Source organism: Chamaea fasciata, unplaced genomic scaffold (assembly GCF_029207755.1).
Source record: "Chamaea fasciata isolate MVZ Bird 193981 ecotype frontalis unplaced genomic scaffold, bChaFas1.0.hap1 SCAF_2, whole genome shotgun sequence".
In the NCBI taxonomy this organism is placed as follows: domain Eukaryota; kingdom Metazoa; phylum Chordata; class Aves; order Passeriformes; family Sylviidae; genus Chamaea; species Chamaea fasciata.
The window spans coordinates 46,936,114-46,951,458 of NW_027094087.1; the positions used below are offsets into that span (position 1 = coordinate 46,936,114).

General features: G+C 40.4%; 1 protein-coding gene across 1 annotated transcript in view; it reads right to left on the reverse strand.

The window, feature by feature from the left end:
- The window catches only part of FLT1 (fms related receptor tyrosine kinase 1), a 108,695-nt gene that overhangs the window by 34,861 nt on the left and 58,489 nt on the right, over window positions 1–15,345 (reverse strand). The window contains exons 12-14 of the mRNA XM_066175934.1: window positions 13,069–13,177; window positions 5,553–5,843; window positions 575–721 (exon numbers count right to left, since the gene is read on the reverse strand). Coding sequence (XP_066032031.1) covers window positions 575–721; window positions 5,553–5,843; window positions 13,069–13,177 — 547 coding nt within the window. The remainder of the gene's footprint in view (window positions 1–574; window positions 722–5,552; window positions 5,844–13,068; window positions 13,178–15,345) is intronic.

Genomic DNA, 15,345 nt, shown 5'->3' on the forward strand with positions numbered 1-15,345 from the left:
CTTTGAAGTCACATTCCAGAAACAGCAGTAAACAACTCCCCAAGTTTTCCTGTTGTTGCAACATGCCACCTGGGAAGCTGTTCCTTTCTGTTGCATGAGACCAGGATTCCTCTGCTGCCCGTAGATGCATTTGGATTTTGGACACCCCAGATGTGGATTTAGTCTCCTGGATAGCTTTTGACTCATGAACAGACTGAGCCTGACCACAGACTCCTGCTGGTACTTCTGTACACATCACAAAAGCTTGGTTTTCTCTTGCCTAATTATCTACTCGCCAAGACACCTGATCCTTCGGCTCCCTCTATAACAAATGGAGGTAAATACATTTCTCTGGAGATGACTCTTATAAGATGAAATTTTTTTCAGCAATTCCATAGACACCTCTTGTGTCTAGATCTCCAGCCTGGCTCATGATTTAGAGTGAGACAGAGTAACCTGGAGCACCTGGGTTGCTGCCCGACTGCCTTCCTTACATCTAGGTACTGATGCCAATGACTCTGCAAATGGATACCTAAGGCAGATGAGTAAATAAAAATCCTGCTGTAGGATGTAGGTGAGTACATAAAGCTCTCACCTGGTTCTTGCTGTATTTCCTCATGGTTTTTAAACCAGGATATCTGGGGCTCAGGAATACCACGAACCTGGCACTCCAACATGGCAGAGTTACTGGCGTTCACTGTCTGATCCGTAAGCTGCTGCAGCAGGGCTGGTGCCTCTTGAGCTATAAGACAAAACAACACCTTTGTTTTACATTCTTGTAATGGTGGGGATTTAGTTACCTCCCCTACACCCATTTTACTGGTGTTAGAAACTGCTGCGGCTGTTCTACCAAGTTCATTTTTCACTAATTTTATTTACTGTTCTACATTGCTCAGGAGGGTTTGGCATGTGCAGAGAACTCCCATTACTCGTCAATAGGATGCCATAGTGACCAAAGAAGACCCAATGATGACAGTGTTCAAAAGTTCTTCTCAGTTCCACAACCAACCACGCTTGTTTATATCGAAAGCAATGACTTTCTATGAAAGCTCAGTTTTTCATCATCAAAAGAAACAAACTGTGAGACCAAAGATTTGAAGAAACATCAGGACACCCTTGTAGCAGAGTGTCTTTGTGTTGCTGATAGCACTTTGCAGCTCTGTACACCATGACAGCCATGAATGTGACTTTGATAATTTACTTGCTTTAAAGAGTACAGTTACAAATCATATTCAGTAAACTCACATAATCAAAAACCAGTAACCATGAGCACAGAAGAATTGTACCAAAGTCTTCATAAATAATTCCACTTTTGTGTTTCACATATTTGGCTGAACATAACCAGGCCTGGCCAAACCACACCACAGTGTTCCCAAAACCCACTACAAACATCATGTTAAAATCATCCCTGAAAGAAACAAAACAATCTCATGATCGTTTCAACCCTTTGCCACTCCTTCCCCCAGGTCACACAGTGCCAAAGGCTGTTCTAACAAAGGTCAAGGTACTTATAACATTTATGCACATTATATGATAACAACTTTCATTCACATTTGCAACCCTCACATAATTATTTTTGGTATTTTGGTCCATTTAAAGCAGTGACAGAGAATTCAGGGAGCTCTTGAGCAGTGTCACAGATGGAAATGCTCTGAAGATTCCCTCAAATTCCCCAATTATTTGCAATCATTCCCTTCAAGGACACTGCCAGGATCAGCAATAACTAACATGGTAATACACACATTCCAAATATAAAATGAAACAAACAACAACAACAAAAAAAAGGAGAAACCAACTATTTGCAAATATTTTCTTTCAAGCTACAACAGATGCCAATACACTGAGTTCAGTATCAGCTGAATTTCTGATATTCTGTGTCTGGAAGGTTATTCTTTATCCTTACAGAAAAACTAGCCATCAGACATTTCCATCTTCATAATTATTCGGTTACTTATTCATAATTAAAAACTCTCCAGAAATATTAAACCCCTATGTACCATCAGCTTATACAGTGTGCATGAGCCCCACAGCACTAAAGCACAGTGCTCACTAAAGCACTTTTAAGTGAGCTATCTTTGCAATGCCCTTACCCTTTGAAATTAATTCCAACATAGTCATGGCTGTCCAATGACTACGGCTTTTGGGCTTTTCTGAGCTGCAAGCCAGTAATTTCCACAGGCAGTGACATTTGTTGTATACAGCCCGGTAGACAATTTTTTCTCCCTTCCCAAACAGCATTGCTTATGAGAGACACTATAAATTCTTCATCACATGCCTACACAATGACACAGTCAACTATAGTCGTCTTGCAGCCAAGAAGACTGCCCTCTTCTCCTTGATACCTCACCTCCATTTTTGTTCAGTTCTCATTTTTCACAACACCGTGATCAGGTATGGTCTGAGGCATGTCCACATATGTGTGCTGAGAAGAGCTCCACATTTATCAATAGTTCCTGACAGACACCCCAGCCCAGACATTCAAAATGAAGGTGGACAAGATGACACAACAAAGGCAAACCACACATTCTGTGAGTTGTGATTAATTTTAATTTGTTTATAGCCATACACTAAAGATGGGATTTAATATTAAGAAAAAACTTTTTTTGCTTAAAACTTAAGTCATCATTCACATACTTTCAGTAATTTCTCTGCTACAATCAGCTGATTTTTCAAGGACTTGGTTGACCTGAGGATTATTCTCTTTTGCAAACCACCTGTTTTCTCCCATTCATTTTTGCAGTGAAGCCCAGGGGGACAGTTTCCAATGTACCCACTCTGCTCACTCCAAAGCTGAGGGGCTAGCCTGGCCACCAGCACAGTGTGGGGCTCAGCACCCAGGGCAGTCCCCCAGACCTGAGCCCAGCCTTCATCCTTGCCCAGAAATGCTGCCTGGCTGGCCAAACTCTGCTCTCAGTTATTCTGAGGAACTTCATTGTAGGCAGAATTTGGCCCAGGGGAGTGACAAGAGGGTCACAGAAGGGAGAAGAGGACACTGATGTCAGACACTTGTCTGACCTGGGGTGGTAGGGAGGGGAAATCTGCATTTTTAAAAGCAAATAAAGGAAAAAAAAATACAATTCATTAATTTTCGGGTTTACATTTGCATTCCATCCATTTTTGCCCTTTGTTATGATTATGTTGTCTGTTCACTTATTTTTTATTAATCCATACAAAAATATAAATACAAGCTTTATTTTAAACACTTAAAAAAAAAAAGAAGAAGAAATATAATTCACATCTTTCTCCCTAAATAATATATTACACAATAGAAGGCAGAGAGACTCTCCAAACCCATGAGATTCTCCAGTCATCTGCGGACATCAAAAGTGACATCAGTAGTGTCTATCCTGCCACCAAGAACTGCTTTCCTCAAAGGTTTCCAGTGAGCTTTCTCTGTGCCCTCTGACACAGACAGCCACATTGGGATGTTCTGACATCCTTGCACAGTGTGGCCCTCTGAGTGCTACTCAAGACCAGGCTGGTGGGACCTCCATTCAGCAGTGACATACATCATTGCAACGCACAACAATTTCACAGAAGAACAGTCTAATTGCCACATCTCTCTTTCTTTACTCTCTTTTTTTTTTTTTTGACCCAAACTGATATTGCCTGGCAACTGGCTGCTACAAATCATCGTGCTTCGGCTCCCAAGGCCATGGAAAATTCATAATGTCCTGTCATCACCGCCCACCTTGCCATCAAATGTCTTCCCACAAAATACCCTAGGAAAAAAGGGGATTCTGTATTGTAGCTCTTCTGAAGAATTGCAAATGCTAAAGAGTGCGCTTGCTCCATTTTTAAGCAGTCATCAACAACTTCTCTTGCATTTTAGGCATGTTTTAGGGGAAAAAAGAGAGCCTGATCCCTCTTCAAGAACACATTGTTTCTGGGAGCCATCATGCTAATAATGAACAAAAGAGTTACTGCATACAAGCAGGCTATAGGTGACATTTCAAGATATAAATGATTATTCTTTTCTTTACTCTGACAACTTCCAGGTTATCAATTGTTTTCTAAGCATTTTAGGCTCCATGAAACTGGCATTATGGGGAAATGCTATTGTTTACCCTTTCACACTTGACAAAAGCAATTCCCACGTGAAAGGCAAGTTTAGCCGTGGGACACGGTCTCCATACCTAAAGGAGGAAATAGTTTGGTGAGTTCCCAAGCGCAAGAAACTGTCATGTTGTCACCCTCTATTTTAAAAGCATAGCCACTTTGTTCCTTTGCAGTAGCTATTTTGGTCATTGTGGTCTGTTTTGTTATGGCTTATGTAAATGCTAAATTAATGATCGATCATAAATGTAACCAAAAATAATAAAAGCTATGTATTGTAAAAAAATAAAGTTATCAGATCTATTAAAAATAGTAACTTCTTCCTTATACAGAATTTATAGCACACAGAAACATCTCATAGCAAAATCATGACAAAGGAAAGGGGGAAATGCTCACAAGGAATTCTTAAGTTGCCCTTAATTGTCCTTCAGCAGTTTTTATGGTTCTTAATCCCCATATTAAATCCAATTGTCATTTGCATACCAAAAGCAATGAATATTTTTAATGGCTTCAGTTTTGATTTGTATTTTAAAAATGTATTAACTAACCGTGCTGGCTAAAACCTTGTCAGTCATGTTAGTGTAACATTCCTCATTTAATAAAATAATTACAACATTACAAACTCCTGAATCTTCAGGCCAGAAGCAACACTCACACTTTTATCAGTAGTTTTTTACATTAGTGCAGAACTGACTTTAAAAATTGACCAACACAGCAACTGGAAGTCTACCTGGATTTATTTGGAGAAACATGGTTCATGTCTGTCAGTTGTAAAATCATCATTATTATAAATGATATGATAGGTCTGTGCATTATATCAACATTTTTATTTCTTCCCTGCATACTTCTTTTAGAAGATACTTTTTTAAGATTAATGTACTTTAGTGTAGAAAATAATTTCAAATAAATAAGTATTAGAACTTGCTCAGCAGGTAATATTTATAAGTCCACCAAGATCAGATTAAAACAAAAAATATGTAGTCCAGTCAATCTCAAACTGAATTGTGCTCATTCTGCACATTCAAGTTAGCTTATCAAATGTCCATTGTTGACTGAAAACAGCAGTTTTTAAAGTTAATCAGTTTATTCAGCTTTGACACTTTTGATGAGGCCGATATCAAAGCAGAAGAAAAGATTGATCCAAAGTTTTCCTTATTGCTCAGTAGGAGACAGCAAGAGAAAAAATAACGACACGTAAAATGTAGCACAGGGGATCTTCCAAACCCCAGCTTCCATGTGCCTTTCCAAAGCAGAAAACACCCGTCTGAACTCAACTGGAAGCTCATGCGTTAGGATTGTGTTTGCTATTCCTCCTATTTCCAACCCATGGGGAAATGAGCACCACCTCAGGGCTTGAAAGGTAGCAACAGTAATAAAAAAATCAAGATGATATGAGACATCTCTTACTGTTTAATGAGTCCTTTAATGTTTTACATTGCTTTGTGTTGTACAATCATTCCTTGTGCTTTTATATTTGAGGATCCGAGAGTAAACAGCCTTTTTGTTGCAGTGCTCACCTCTGATTGTAACGTCTTTCTTTTGAAGCACTTCTTTCCCCGTGTATATGTTCCTTGCTCGGCAGGCATAGGTGCCTGAGTCTGCCAGGGAAACGTTTTTGATGGTCAGAGTGAGGGTGATGGAGTACTCCCTGTTGTGAGACTTCTTGGCTTTCGTTTGATTGTTGACTGTCCTGGGTAAAATCCAAGCAATGTCTTTGTACAGGAATTTGTTGGCCGAACAGGACAATACCAAGTTCTCTCCTTCAACGGGCATTTTTTCCAAACTAATATGGAATCCACTTGGTACATCTGTCAAAAATCAAGAACACTTTTTAGTTTATTTTAAACTAATGAGCCAAAATTAACACAGCATATATTTTCCCCTTTATCAGGAAGTCTTTGAACTAATCAATGTCGTTGTCTTCCTGCTCAGGCGTGTAATCTTTCCTTTCATACACTCAGCTCCAGCTATTCTTATAATTTGTCTTGGAGCTATGATACACTTGGTCTCAGACATCAGTTGGTGTAAACTGAAGCTGCTCTTGGAAGTAATGAGTTTGTATAAATGTTGTGCCAAGTTAAGATAGACTGGGGCAAGGTACCAAAAGCAGAATTATTTAAAGACAGCACAGTGGGACTATGAAAAAGGAGGAGTATTCTGATCACAGCCCCAGCTTGTGAACCGCATAAGAAAAAAGGAATCTCAAGAGGGCAGTATAAAAATACCGCATTTCATCATGCTTGGTTATACTGTTTTCTTATTATTCACAAGTATTCAGATAAAGTATGTCTATTTCTTAAAAATGCTTCAAGTCCTGAGAAATTACAACATCTGTGGTCACATGCCTGAGATTTCCCTTTGAACAAAGGTGTTTACCCTCCCTGCATTTAAAGCCTACCAGCCATCCAAGAGGTAAGCACAACCAGTACCCTCTTGTGTGGGCAGCACTAGGATGAAGATATTTTGTTTAGGTGGCTTTGCATCAACACAGGTGAAAGATATTTTCACCTGAGAGAAACCAGGGATCATTGCACTAACAATTTACTAAGTGTAGACACGGGTTAAGGTTAAGTTTTCACTTCATAGTAGATGGTTCAGGCAGGAGTAATTGAGCCAACAAGGTAGAAAGTCCAACTTGAAAATGTCGTGTTTGCAGTTTTTTTTAATGTCACTTGCAGCTTCCTCCCCCTGGGGAGTGGTGCAGAGCTGTGGTGGTACCAGCTGTCTCCACCTGGGGCTCATCCCTCTGGTGAGGCACTCACACCACCGACCTCAGTGAAAGCAGAAGTAAGTTCCTGAGAGAAAGCACTTCCAAGTTTTACTCTGAGAATGCAACCTCTCTTGGTTTATTTGTACCCAATATTCTGATAAACTCATTTCCTTCTTCTCTGCCATTTTCAACTGTTCTTTCACTACTAATGCTATGGCACTTGGCCATAAACTTGATTTGTAATCCCAAGAATGGCTTCTTCCTTCATAAGGGAGAATTATACCATCTCTTCTTGTTTCTTAGATCATGAACAGCTCAATGCTGTCTTCCATTCAGTTCATTCTTACCAGTGTTGCTTCAGGTTTAATGTCATTTCAGCAGGACTGTGTAAAAAGTACCTCTCAAGTGAATAATATCGCACATATTCTTTCATTAACCTCTCTCATTGATTGACCAATCCATCAGAAAACTCCTCCCTAAATCCCCACATGGCAAACTGAGCTGCCTTGCCTCCCAGGGGAACCATGAGCATAACCTGCTCACTGTTCTCTGCCTATTGGAAGCTTGGCATCAGTTGTTCCCCTTAACATCCTCTTTTCCACATCTAGCCCTGAGTGTTAAACAGAGGGTCAATGAGCTCCTGCTGGTCCTGGATAGAAATTTCTCCTGCCAGAAGATGCCTACCACGGAGAGGCCTGATTTCTGCTGGTTGAACTCATCGTGCCCCTGCAGTGGGAGCAGAGTGTGTGCCTGCCATTGGCTGTAGTTCAGGTGTGCTGTCCAAAGATCAACCTAGTGGAGGCAGTGACACTAAAATATTAGACTAGGTTTTAAAGCCTGGGGTTTAAATTGTTCCACTTACATTCCGTTGGGATACCACTTTTCTCTCTCTGGCAAACAAAGCTATAAGAAAATCTTCAAACTCCATGAACTCATCTATGAGGAGCTACCATCAGGATCCTGTTTGATATGTAAGAGTGTGTGGTGTCAGATTCTAATCTCAATTAAGAACATGGTGACTGGAAGTGCTCTTAAGATGAAACATCTCCATACATGGAATACATCACGTTTAGCCTCAGCTGCCAAAAAGTAGACATCTACTTGAATATAGATGTTCTGTGTTCTGTATGTGGGCAAAAGTTTACAGTTCTTGGGGTGACACAGGCTTCTCCAGAGGGCAGTGCAAACTATCCCTTAAAGATGAGTCGAATTCCAGAGATCCTGGTCCCTCATACTTAATTATGAAGAGATCCTACATGATCAGCTTAGGCTTAGATACCTAACTCTAAGATTTAAGTTAGATGAAGTGAATCCTCTACTTGTTTTTGTTAAAAAGCATTGCATTCAAACACACTTAAAAACAATCAAATGGCCAACATTTTGAATATGGATAGGTACTTGGAAGAAAGAAGGTGCTGCATCTTACTCACAGTACATTTCAAATGGTTCTGATGTGTGTTGGGAAAGCCAGGGTATTGGTTAGAAATAGTGGTAAATTTTGCTTTTGAAGATGCCAGTACTCAGTACAAGCTAAGAAGTGCCAAGCAAAACTTTTAAGATGAAACTAAAGATCCCTGGGGTCTGAGGCAAATGAACTATATTTAGCTTAAAAGGATAGCATGCCAACAGAATAATAAAGTTACAACTACTTTTATGTTATCAGGTCTGGAACTCTTCCTCAATGTGCCTTCTGTGAAGACTCTTTTCTGAATAAATCTAGGGACAGAAGCAAAATTCACAGGATTCCAAAAGAATCATTTGTTTAAAGGCTACGAGCCTCCTAATATATGACACCTCTCACCAATTGTTACAGGCTCAGGCTAGCTAAATAACGTGGCTGGGAATAATGTAAAAAGGGTTTTATTTACTTTAGTGATTTGAAGCTTCCTGTGGAAATAGCTCCCAGGTTTCCTGATGGAAGATTTTGTTTATCTTTGCCAAGCACCATCAGGAATCTCAAAATAAAATGCGCTTAGTGACATTGGGAAACCAGGGAGATAAGGCAGAGCTGTTCCTGTTTCACCCTCTGTAATTGCAAACACACCCATGGGCCTGCTATGTGCCAGCAAAACAGCCCAAAATGTAGGGAAAGGGGCAGGCTGGAGGAAAGGGTGCTAATACAATTAAATTTGGCATTAAGGTGTTGTTACAGAGTCTGCTTCCATATCAGTGAGCAGGAGAGCTTTCAGAAATCACCTTTCTACATTGCTTTTATATAAGCTTCACAGCTACTTTTGAGTCTAGAGAAATGATTTGCTTTTAGAGCTCAGTCAGTGACAACACACAAAAATGCCCTTCATCTGACAGAAGCCATAGGAAAGCTACTCCAAAGTCCACGGTCTTCATGTCATACAGTTTTATACATTCAGGCACAGTGTATAAAATCATGTATATCACTCTCAAACTTCCTACAAAAAGATAGGCAAGTTTCACTTTAAGCCCAGGAAAAATGATATTTACAGTAACTAAAGAAAGCTCTTGTTCTTCCTAGGTTCTCTCTGTTGGCACTAATTTCCTCATGTTTACCTTTCCCTGAAGGAGTGGAACTTGTCATCTCCAGACTAGGGCTGCTGGGACACGTTCTGCCTTCCACCAGCTTCCTAATAGTTTCTGCCTACAAAAAAGGCACCCTTCACAGCACTGCAGCCACTTCAGTGGAGTACGTGCATTTTCTCATCCCCAGGACAAGGGCTGAGGGAGGTTGCCTTCAAGGAAAGGGATCTTCCTGTTAAGAACAGGCTTTGTCTCCATCTGCTCTTTGGAGTCATTTCTGGCATGTCCCTTCTACAGAGGGCAGCAGCTCCTTTTCCTACGAGGAATCATCCCCTCCTGCTGAGACACTTTTCTTACTTTTAGACACTTTTGTGTGGCTCAGGCTGACTTCAAATGGCGCCAGCAGACTCAACAACATAAGATAAGCTAGCCCTAAGCTGTCACACAAAACCTGAAGTATTGGTTTTGGACTCATCAGAAGGAAATACTTTGCAGTGTCCTGTTCACATCCATCAGCATTTACGGCTCGCAGGTTTTTACTCCCTCAGTGCATTTTTCAGCACATTCTGGACAAGTTTGTTTCTTGACGTGAAACACAGGCTGTGCCCAGCCACACCAGTTTGGTCTCAGCCTGATGGAGGAGAATTATGGTGAGCATAATTGGATTTTTGTAGGAACGACAAACAGTACTGTTTATACTGCTTTCAATCAATGCAACTGAGTGTCAGAGGATGATCAGGACTTTCCATGCCTCACAACTGAAGTGCTCAACTCTAGAAACTCATAGGACAAATGCATTTCAACTTCACTACCCTATGAAGAATGTTTGCCACCAGTCAAGATGTTAAGAATTTCCAAGCCATCATAAAGCTGACACTCCTCTTTCTGAACATCAGCCAATATAAGATTCTTCAAAGGAAAGCCATAACATTCCGCATGTTATCATGCAACTTTAGTGTCCAGGAGAAAGATTTCCTTCCATTCTTGGTTGAAATGTGAGAATGTTAGGTCTAAGTAGGAAAAGAACTCCTTCATGTCACTGCACTAAAATACTTGAAACCACCATCAAAACTTTGAAAGGGAGATTTGGATACAGTGAATAAGTCCATCAAAGTACAGCTCCATTTGGTTTCAGGATCATCCATGTCATATTGCAAAAACTGAGGAGTAAGAGTTAGAGAAGACCAAATTCAGCATCTTGCACATTGAAAGAGCAGTATTCTCGGTGAATGATTCTCAGTGACTTCTCAAAGTTTCATATGAAGTACCCACACAAAGATGAAACTATCATTGACATGTTAATTTATGGAGAACTATGTGGTGCTCAGCTTTCTGTCCAAACACACACGATGTGAGGATAGGGATGAAAGCAAAACTGAGAGTGGAGACAAGAGTCATCTTCAAGGTGGCAAATGTTCTTGTCACTTCCATTAATAGAACATAGAGATATTTTTCTTTTTCTGTACTTGAACAAACAACCTGCCTATGTGTTACTTATCTGTGCACACTTCTCATGCTTCTTACCAATTTTCTGTATTTGTAGATAACTATCCCTGTCTAAATGTGAAAGTGTGTTATGGCATGGAGCTTTAACAGCTGTAGACACCCACAAACAAAGTCTGCCAGGTGAAACTGTATGAGCAGCACAACAGTGGATACCTAAAAAAAAAATGACAAGTGCTTGCAGTGGTGACCATGTGCTGGCACAACAGGGAGTTATGCTGCCTTCTGGTAGCTAAGGCCTGAAATCTTGGTGAGATAGTGCCACAACTTGTCAAGAGCACTGACTACTACTCATTGCTATTCTGATGTGTGGGCAGGAGTGATACCGTAAGCTGGATGGAAGCCAGATGGAAGCCAGATGGAATTCGGGCCAATTCAAGGAAGGCTACAAAATCCTGGAGATGCCAGAGAAAGGTGTTGGTGCCCAAGCTATCTTTTCTTCTCTTTTACTAGTTAGAGGAAAGCAGACTCCCCTGGAAACACAAAACCAGTTCATCTGGATCAACAGAACTTAACTCAGCTGGGGACGAGCTCTGTGGAAAGGGACCTGTGGTGGACAACAGGCTCAGCATGAATGAACAGGGTGTTGCTGTGGTAAAAAAAAGTCAACAGGCTGCTGGGTGGCACCAGCAAGGGCATCCCCAGCAGAGATAAAGAAATCATTATACTCTACTCAGAACTTGTCAGGCCACATCCAGAAAATTGCATTCAGTTTGAGTCCCCTCTATGCAAACAGATGTGGAAAGTCTGGAAAGGGTCCAGGGAGGTGCCACAAAGATGATCAAAGGACTGGGAAGTCTGCCATATGAGGAGAGACTGAGACTACTGGGTTTGTTCAGCCTTGAGGAAAGGCTTAGGGGAGACCTTATCAACATGTTCCAGTATTTAAAGGGTGGCTACAAAGAAGCTGGAGACTCCTAGTTTACCAGGACACACATGGAAAACATGAGGGTAACGGGTACAAGTTACTCCTGGGGAGATTCTGATAGGGCACAAGAAGAAATTTTTCATGATGTGGACAATCAGTCACTGGAATAATCTCCCCAGGGAAATGGTGGATTCCCCAATGTTGGGCACTTTTAAGATCCATCTGGACAAGATGCTGTGCTTTTCCCAAGACAGGTCGGACCAGATGATCCTTGAGGCTCCTTCCAACTTGGTATTCTATGATTCAGCTAGTCAGAATATTTTAAAAGTACAGAGTTTGGGAGGGGGAATATTTTTTGAAGTAGCTTTTTCTTTTTTTTTTTTTTTCTTTCTTTAACCAGATCTAGTGAGTGTGTGTCCATTCTCTTTTGATATCTCCCAGAATAGAAATAGAATGAGTTTCACTAAAATCACTCATCAGAATTACAAGCAAGAGATTAACAACATAAAACCCCCAGAGATTATGTTTTGGGGATTAAAGCATCTAAATATTTTAGTCTTTTTGCATTTTCTCATATTTTCGAATGAATTACATTTCTTTAATGATCTACCCTGAAAACTGCCAACAGCCTAAGTTTACAAAACTCCTCCTTATAAACAAAACAAAACTTTTGACAGAAAAAATCCTTTGGAATTGCATGTGTAGACTTTATGTTGCTGAATAAGGCAGCAGTTATTCCCAAAAACACATTGTGGGCTTTTTTCAGTGATTCCTGAAGTAAAACATTAAGTAATTTGTTTGTGAAAACTCCAAACACATCTCCTAATGCAAAAATAACAGAAAGCATACTCAAATGTGAAGATAATGTAAGAGTTCTCAGTGCAATGGAGCAAATGACATTCCAGGCTTTCTCAGAAGAGGAAACAAAACTCTGTAGTCTGTATCCTGACACTTTTCCACCTATAAATTGCCATTGTCCCTGAGATCTGTGAGGGGTACCCCAGATATCTCTAGCACCGTGCTGTCTGCAGACACTGGCACTGTTGTAGACACTGTGTTGTGAGATATCCTGATGGGCAACAGAGCGAGGCTGTAGACACATCAATGTCATATGTGAAACTGGCTTACTTGGTGGATGAAAATACACTAAAATTTCATGTATGAAATGACTGCAGAGATGAACCAAAATGGGGAATTACTCGCTGCTGTATTTGTGAGTAATTTGTGTCATGCTGGATACTTGAGGGAGGAATGAGTCATTCACCAATTTGTTGTCCCTAGAAATCCAAACCTGTTGCTGTGCAACCTACCAGCATCACCCAAAAGCAAGGTATGAGCTTACAAGTGCATATCTTACAGCAATTCCAAAACCGTGGTATATTAAAAAGCCACAGCAGCCCAACTGTTATAATTCCAGGATCAGGAAACATGTTTGACTCTATGGAGGAGTAGATCTTACCTGTTACAATAAAACTGACATTTCTTTCTGATTTTCCCACTTTATTGGATGCCACACAGCTGTAGATTCCTGAGGATTTGGCTTCAGCTACAACGAGAGTGCTAGCAGTCTGCAAAAGAAAGATGAAGTTTAGTTCTTGTTGGCTCAAGAACTCAGTTAAAGCTTGCCTTCTCTTTCTCCTAAGTCACAACTGGCAGTCCCATGATCCACTCTTTCCATTCGTTCAGTGATGGGCACCTCTGGGGCTATTTAAAGGAGATGTCACCATGTACAGTTTTGCAAAGGATAGAAGAATAACAGGAAACAAGCTCCTTGGGTGACCCTTATATCATCAAAGTCATCATGACCAAAAATGTTTGAATGTATCCTTCAGATTGATTTATCTCTCGCTGGTGATGTAATGGTAAGCTCCAAGACGTGAAGCACGACACAATGTGTTTCACACAAGGAGATAAGCAGCCTGTAGGAGAACCAGACTGCAAAGGGAATAGGTGAAGCATGCCTCAGGCATTTGGATAATCCTGGGGGAAAGAAGTAACTCCATTTGGCACTAAACAAATTTGATTTCTTTTATTTTCCCACATCTGTGTCAGGTGAGACAGAACAGCAATAAAAAAGATGTTTACCCATCTTCTTTTGTTCTATTTTAGATTCTTAGACTTAATTAATATTTCTATTATTTAATAATAATATGTCCATTTAATTTATGTTATATTCTATCGTCATCTTAAGAGGTCCAGCACACTAAATATTTTCTCAGAGTTACAGGACTTGAAAGATAAGACCTTGAAAGGCCAGGGGCCAAAACCACCTAATGTGCCCTTGGAAATATAAAAACTACTGTAATAATAAGAGTTATACTTTTAGGGTGATGGAAAGCCATGGTCTAATGGCTTGAGCACTAAGCTAAAGAGGAAAGTTATGCAGAAACACGTGATGTGTCATTCTGTTATGAAGCTGAGACATGAGGTGTGGACATGGACATCATCAGTGTAATGCGCTCCCAGTTACAACTTGGTAGCTTAATTTTCTGTCCTTCTGTTGCCATTTTACTTGTTCTGTTAAACATGGTTTGGCTGGAGTTACAGGCAGAGCTGCGACGGTGATGAAAGGAAATTGTGGGGCTTCAGATTCCACTGTTTGGAATTGTTTGGCTTTTCTAAAAATCTTAAAAATAAGTTCTGTGCAATTAATACATTCTTTCAAGCCTGCTTGATTGCTGGAGTTCAGAGACAAGCACAAGAGGGTGAGGCAGTAATAAATAAGGACCAGTTATCTACATTTTTCACATAAACACTACTGAACATTTGCACTTTTGTCTCTTGCTGGGAGAATCCATAGCTACTCCCAAACTTCTGTTGAGTCCCTAAATGACATAGATCATCTGGTTTCCCAAAATCATTCTTTAGTAGAAAGAGTCTATTACTTTTTCTACTACTCAAGTAAACACTGTTGAAGCAAATAATTTGGTTTGGACTTTTTTGGGGGGGGGAAGACTTCAGTATGGTAAATTCACTACAAGTAATGCTAACAGCACCTCTACCCTGTTAAATTGTCTCAGTGGCCAACTACCTGTCTGCTAACACAATACATAATATTTCTAGCTATAATTCTTATAAGCTACCTTTCTGGATCTTCTGTGAGATGAAAGAGGATCAGTAATACCAGATAGATAATTACAGCCCTTAGAAAAAAATCATCCTGTTTTGCTAAATTCAGTAGGCTGACCTCTACAAATTTCTAAATATAAAGGGTGGACCCAGCCCTGTCCATACTTTATCATCCTCTTTGAATTTCTTCCAGGTTCTAAACATAATTTTTTAAAGTGTGGACACAGAGCTCAGCACCAGGATTCCTGCATCTGTTTTATCAACACTTACTCAGACCAGAAGGAAGTCCCACAATGTCTACCACAGAAGGCTAATGTGGGTGGTTAAAAACTGCTTCTGCCTTCCCAGACTTTCCACCAAAAAATGGCCTTTTTTCTCTTAGTTGGTATTACCTCACAGCAACTTTCCCCAGGAAGCAACCGTGACCTAACACGTACAGTGAAGGAGACTGAAGCTCTGGCACTCCTCGGACTCCAGAACACCTGCCTTTACTATACACAGAGGCAGAGCATTTCTGAGCCTGAAAAACACATGCCAGCTATTCCTACCTCAACTGCTCCAAAGGTTTGAAAAGTTTTGGGAAGTATCAGACTGCGTTTTGTCCTTGTCTCATTAGGTATTACTTTTTAATGGAAAATTGTGCATATTATCTTTAGTTTCACTGCTT